This window comes from Mobula hypostoma, chromosome 1 (assembly GCF_963921235.1).
Source record: "Mobula hypostoma chromosome 1, sMobHyp1.1, whole genome shotgun sequence".
Lineage (NCBI taxonomy): Eukaryota > Metazoa > Chordata > Chondrichthyes > Myliobatiformes > Myliobatidae > Mobula > Mobula hypostoma.
Window position 1 is genome coordinate 210,349,652 of NC_086097.1, and position 6,674 is coordinate 210,356,325.

General features: G+C 38.3%; 2 protein-coding genes across 3 annotated transcripts in view; one reads left to right on the forward strand and one right to left on the reverse strand.

Moving 5' to 3' along the window:
- Positions 1-3,214, reverse strand: part of LOC134354689 (zinc finger protein PLAG1-like) — a 53,823-nt gene extending 50,609 nt beyond the window's left edge. Inside the window, exon 1 of the mRNA XM_063063823.1 lies at positions 3,080-3,214. The gene's annotated coding sequence lies outside the window, so the exon portion shown is untranslated. The remainder of the gene's footprint in view (positions 1-3,079) is intronic.
- A 113-nt stretch (positions 3,215-3,327) lies between these two features.
- On the forward strand, positions 3,328-5,968 carry chchd7 (coiled-coil-helix-coiled-coil-helix domain containing 7). 2 transcript variants are annotated; one of them, XM_063041864.1, is made up of 4 exons: positions 3,328-3,466; positions 5,125-5,265; positions 5,351-5,449; positions 5,822-5,968. In XM_063041864.1, the coding sequence occupies exons 2-4, from the start codon at positions 5,212-5,214 to the stop codon at positions 5,924-5,926; spliced, it is 258 nt and encodes an 85-aa protein (XP_062897934.1). In that variant the 5' UTR covers positions 3,328-3,466; positions 5,125-5,211; the 3' UTR covers positions 5,927-5,968. The 2 variants fall into 2 exon arrangements, with proteins under 2 accessions (XP_062897934.1, XP_062897944.1); XM_063041874.1 differs by having other exon boundaries at positions 3,397-3,466; positions 5,189-5,265.
- Positions 5,969-6,674: the final 706 nt, after the last annotated feature.

Below are 6,674 nucleotides of genomic sequence, written 5' to 3' on the forward strand. Positions count from 1 at the left end.
AACATCAAAACAAACAGGCACAAAATTTGAAGTCCATGTGAACCAGTTACAAAATGACAGGATTATGAACCCAGGTTTTGTACATTAGAGGTGAAATTAGCACCAATAAAAACCTTAGACAATTAAAAAGTTTTCCCAAATACATTCAGGATTTAAATGACTTTGAGACTACAAAGTGCTTCCAGATCTGATACAATTACGTTTTATTAAAATAAAAATACACCTAGTTAATAATTCAATGGAATTTAAACTACAGTCTGCTTTATAAAGGAGTTTAAAAGTCACTACTCAAATGTAAAATGATTCCAATTCAGAAACTTATGAACTTACCAAAACCTTAACACCCAAATGCTCCAAGTCAAATAGAACAATTAGCTGTTGAAGTATTGAATTCAAAGATATGTTTTCCAGGAGAGAGAAGCTTTGCAATTAATTGTGAATTGACAGACACAAAAAAAAATCAATTATTTTAAGCTACAGTTCCTTTCTCGTTATAAACTTACCAGATGGTTGCTGCTTCATTATGAATCAGTTATTACAGAATAAAATGTACTAAACCTAGAATATTGACCCAACCGTTACCTGGCTCAGTTATGCAAACATTTAACAAAAGCTAGCACAATCTGAAACCAGAATAATTTATATTAAATAGAATCAGTTAAATGCAGAATGTTTGATGCAACTTTTCTGAAGTCATTTGACCAAAAAAAAACTCAATTCCAGTATTTGTCTTCCATACAAGCCAAAATATTATTCCTCCACCACACACACCTCCTCCCCCCATGTGCTTATTAACTTCTAACCACACTGACGTGAACGACCAATTCTGTGTGGTCACACAATCCAGATTCTCGTATGCTTGAATTCATGACTACAATCTCTTGTACAACTGGTAACATCTGCTTTGCAGTTAGTCCAGTCGGTCATTTTAAAGACCTGTCACCCTAAATTAACTCGGAGCTGCTTGGTCTTTGATAGTTGTTCTTCCTTAGTTTGGGATCAACTTGATGAAACCTCTTGCACTCCTTCCTGTGCCTCCTCCATACTTAAAAGCATAGACGAGACACAACTGTGAACAGTGTCCAAGCTTGACCTAATCCAGTGTTCTAGACTTCTGCATTCTCCTGTTCTAGAAATATAATTAGTGTGTGCGTGTTTTTCAACACCGTTGTAGCTTTAGCTTTTAAAGTAGATTAATACATTCCTAGGAACACACCGTTTCAAATTTAGATTCGGATTTTTATTTCCCTAGTCTCCTTTCTTCCATCAAAATAGTAATTGTACACTTACATTGAAGTTAATTTGTAATTCCATACAATCTGCAATGATTAGGTCAGCTTCAATAAAATTCAATCATGTAAAAGTACTATTTCAAATAGTCGTCATAAATGATGCGATGTATCGTACGTTTCACACTTCGGCAAACAATCGAATGATTCGAGTAAACTACAGAGACAACTATTTATGCAATTAATATTTATTTTTGAAATTATCACCGTATAGCCCATCCTTCAGGTCATTATACCAATGGCTGCAGAAGCAGCAAGAGCAGAGGCTTTCCAATGGCGCTGACGTGCTCTACGTCCACAAGTAATTAGAATATTAATCACAATACAACGAGACAACAAATACAAGTGCTGTAGGTCTCGAGTTCGCAGATTTAAAAAAAATTGAATGAACCAGGTATCCGTCTTTTCGATTTCAAAATAGTTTTCATCAACTCACGTTGTCTTCTGCAAGAAGCAATCCCACCCCCGCTCCCCCCGCCTGAAACATGTCAGAAATGCAGTACTGCTTTACATGTGCAGAAAAACGCACAATTTGCGTCAGCCAATTCAAACCAAAAAGAAGGAAAGGCAATAATTTAACAGAAGCAAACATCAGTCCGTTTCTGGGCAGAGGAACCAATTAATCAGACCGACTTTAGAGTATTCATCAGTATGCAGTCGTAAAGATGTTAATTTGTGTTTAGCTTCGTTTCCACCTTCCCCCCCCCCCAACCCACCGTTCTTCATAACATTAAATCGTCCTGTGTGGAATTATTTTGTGTACTTCGCAAATTAAAATGCAAAAAATAGAAACAGCAATCGAAATTAATCTCCAATTATAAACACTTGTACCAAACTGAAATCCATATTATCAGTTTAATCGAAAAATACATTGCTAAATAAGCCAATAGTGGTTCGAGTTAAGGTAGCTGTATGCATTTTGTTTTTGGGAAACATCACATTACACAAATCTTGTTTTATTTACACAAAGTTTAAAGAGAAAAGTTACATTTCCATTATTCCCCGAAACTTGCCAGATTCGAAACGTCATTTAAAAATAAATGTTTTGTTTTAAGAAAGCGCCTCTTCCTAAAAACATCTTAACTAACATCGCTAAAACTCAAAATATTCAACTACAACCCTTTTCTTACCCTCCCCCTCAACACCTTAGTTGCATGTTTCAGCAAATCCTGCTCACTTCATCTCGATACTGCAATGAAAATTTAAATTAAGAAACTTTAAAACTTATGGATGCTATAAAAATGTTTGCAGTACAACATGTAGTTAACATTTTAATTGAAGCGCTAATTTATTTGTTATCGTTTATTCCAAAAGTCATATACGAAACAAAAACTGGGCGGGGGAGGGGGGGTGAGAAGAGAAAGGGAAGTTTGAAAAGTGCGCATTTTTTAAAAGTGAACTTTTTAATGAAAAGTTCATTAAAATTTCAATTCGTTTAAGTTGCGTTGCAGCTTTGACAGAAGCTTCAAGTTTTTCTTTCCCTCCGCAGAGCTGTCGCTGAACGTAGAACAACAAAAATTAAGATAAATTAAACTCTAGTCCCAGCCGAAGCCGGGCTGAGAGCGAATAAAGTGTTACAGGCAGCGAGGTTATCTCCCGGCAGTGGCGATGAGCTGGGATTAGTCGCACAAGTTGTTTCCTCTGTCTCTGCAGCCGTTGCCTCCGTCTCTCTCTCTCTGAGGTACAAACGGGGGCACAAACTTTCTCCCCTCTCACAACATGATTTAAATAACCCTGATAAACTATTTCAAAACGGGGACAACACCTGGCAAAATTCAACTGAAACTTACCGCGGGACACTCAACATCACTTTCCCGTATTTTTTCCGGCTTTAAACAATGTTACGAATTTTTAAAAATTTTTTTCTCATATTTTTGTTTCACCGCGGGCCTAAAAATTGTTTGCTTTAGCCTCCTTCCAGCGGCCATTGTATACGCGCTGCGCTTCCACCTACCTTGATGGCGGACATCCCGCCCCCTCACCCCTTTTTTATTGGATTATTAGGGATTAGGGGCGGGGCTCCCCTTGACATATGGCAAAGGACTCCATGCGTTAATGGTCTAATATCTCTGTCCATCAATGTCAGTCCAAGGTTTCCGCCATCACGTTTGGTTCTACACATGTTATAATGCGCGGCCGCTTGTGACGTCGCTGGTTGATGTGTACTGATGTTGGAGGTGAGGAGAGTGGGCAAGTGGTAGAGGGATGTTGAGGGACTAAGTGTGAGAGTGGGGATTAGAGGTTATCCAGGACAAAAGACCAAAGCATATAGAGAATCGACGGAGAGAAGCAGAGGAAGGGAAGAGTAGGTGTAATGGGGGAGGGGTGTGTTGCAATGGGAGAAGAATACGGACGTACTGGAATATGAATGGAGGTATTGGAGCAATTAGGACCAAGAAGGCACTTGGGACGGGTCAGAATGTTGAGATTACGGGCGAGGGATGGGAGAGAGGGAATAATAAAGGACCAAGAGGGTACGGGGGGGGGGATGGGAAATTATGGCAAGATAAGATCAACAAAACGAAAGAGAAAGCAATAGAAAGGAGCAGAGAAGAGAGAAGGCAGTTGGGGAATAAAAAGGACGGAGAGGAGGCGGGGGTCAATTGGAGAACAACAGAGCTGATATAGAGGAGAGGCAGATGGTAGAAAGGTGCTGAAGGAAGAGAGAGCTGAGATGAAAAGCCATAGCTGAGAGGGAGTAAGGGAGCAGTGCGAGAATGAACTGCCTAATGCACATAAAATGCTGGAGGAACTCAGCAGACCAGGCAGCATCGATGGAAAAGAGTAAATACAGTAGCTGACGTTTTGGGCCGAGACCCTTCATCAGGACTGGGGAGGGTCTCGGCCTGAAACATCGACTGTTTATTCTTTTCCATACCCGAGTTCCCACAGCATTTTGTGTGTGTTACTTTGATTTCCAGCATCTACAGATTTTTTTCTTGTTTGTGCTTAAACAACGTGCATAGTTTGCCAATGAAGGGGGAAGATAAGGGATGATTTAGGAGGGCAGGCAACATAAGGGGACAGTAGGGATGAAGGTAATTTGAGGTGAATGTAAGATTAAATGAAGATCTAACTCCAGTAAGAAGAGTGACCAAAAAAGGTCAGTAAGAAAGACTACAGTGGAGATGAGAGTTAAAAGAGGAGGATATAGAAGGAGATAAAGTGCATATAGAAACTGGGTAGAAAGAAGAAAAGAAAACTACTGTTCGAAAAGGAAGGAGCAAGATGGAATCACTAGAGAAGAAATTTGTGCGCTACACCCAATCAATCAATTCTGTCTCATGCAGTTCACATAAAATGCTGGAGGAACTCAGCAGGTCAGGCAGCATCTATGGAGGGATCATTTGTGTCGAGACTCTTCGTAATGAAATGTGGACTGTTTATTCCCCTCCATAGATGCTGCCTGACTTGCTGTTCCTTCAGCATTTTGTGTCCATTGCTCCGCACTTATAGCATCTGCAGAATCTCTTGTGTTTATAAATTCTGTCTCGTATCTTCCTGTAAGATATGAATACTGTCTCAATCTTCTTTCCTAGTGCTGGTAGGAAAAGGAATGTTGGAGGAAGATGGGATGAGAAAGAAAGGAAATGTGGGCTCAGTGAATTTGCGAGGTATAACGTAAATCTGTGGAGAGAGGTGATAAAGGAAAAGGATCCATAAGATAAAGACACCAGAATTGAAAGTGGACGGAAAGTAAAACAGATTGAGAATGGAAATGTGTTTAGAGAGGAGAAATAAATTGTAAAGGTGAATGAAACTGGGGAGTCTGGGGAAGAAATATTTTTCATAAAGTTTGCAGAATGATTCCTAAACCAATTTTCCACTTGAGAAGCACTAAGAAATTTCCACACTACTGGAAGATTGGTCATTTACACTGCACCTTCTATTGATGCAAGATACTTTTAAGATCTAGTTCAGAATGCCTGGAAATGTGCGAAAGTTAAGAGATGAAGACATAAATCCATGTATTGAGGTAGGAGAGTTACCAAATGCTAGCAATTATTTTATTGTACTAAATTTGTTAACAGATGTGACAGCTCTTCTACTTTTATTTAAAGGAAGGTGATGCCTCCAAGAAGTGCCTAGAAGCAAATAACTACAACAAAAACATGTGCAACTATTACTTTCTGAGATATAAGATGTGTAGGAAATTCTGGGTAAGTTTAAGTGAAGATTTAACTCCCAAACAGGAGACCATGAACAACATCAGTCAATGTCAGTTGCAAATTTAGCTTGCCTTGGGATAATATTGCAACAGCCTTGATTTTATAATCAAGTTAACTATTCCACCGCTTGGAGGTTCTTCAAGTGCTTTCTTGTAACATTTCCTTTTTCAGGATTTTCCGCCGGAGATGATGCAGGACTTGAAAAATATTTTCACTCTGTCCAATCCAGGAATTATGACTTTTGTAACTTTTACTACTATTTTCCAAAGCATATATGTTGCATATTTCTCTTAGTTTGTGGTATGTTTAATAAAGTTTTTGGAAATTATTATTTACATGGAACTTTTTGTCCCTTTTATGAAGAATAATGTAACAGTGCAAAGAAGGAGGAGTGGTGTTAAACCTGAAATGCCATCTGCCAAGGAAAGAAAAGAGATTTTAGAAGAATATCAAGAGAAGCCCTACTGATTATACTCTTGAAAAATCAATAAATGTGAATTAAAAACCAGAGTATTATTGAAAATGTAATTTTATGTCTGAGTAAAGCTTTTACCTAATGAATATAAGTAGACCATCAAATATAATGCAATAAAACAACACAAGGGCTTGGTGTATATACATGCAGCTATCAGAACATAGATGCCTAAAGTCATTACTGTTAGCCATGTACAATAAAAAAGCATTGTTGAAACACATAACTTTAAAATGCAAAGCCTTGGATTACATTGTCAACTTAAAAAGCTTAAGTTTATGGCCTGACAGTAAGATGCTGGAGGCTAATATTTCTATTTTGATCTAGGGTGTTGTGTTTATTTTGCCAACATGGGCAATTACAAATGATGGAGTTTGCTGCTAGTGGCGAGTTCCCGTGCTGATTGTCGGTTTGACTATTGTGGATGTATAGTTGTCAGCCTGTGCTTTCATGCTAGACTTATAAAAGGAAGCTCGGTATAGCAATACACAGTAAGGAGCAGTCGCCGTGGAAAAAGCCGAGGGAACTGGGTAAGCGGGTTGCTAAATCTGCGGAAAGTTAAATGTTTTGAATGTTGCTAAAATTCAGAAACATTCAAAAAGTACTCAACTTATTTTTTAAACAAAACTGGAATCAAGAATACTTTCAAACAATTAACTTTTAAGAAAACTCAATTCAAGCGTTTAAATTAATGAAATGTATTCTCTCAAGCTTTTCTCAATTCAAATAAATAGAGTCACTGTG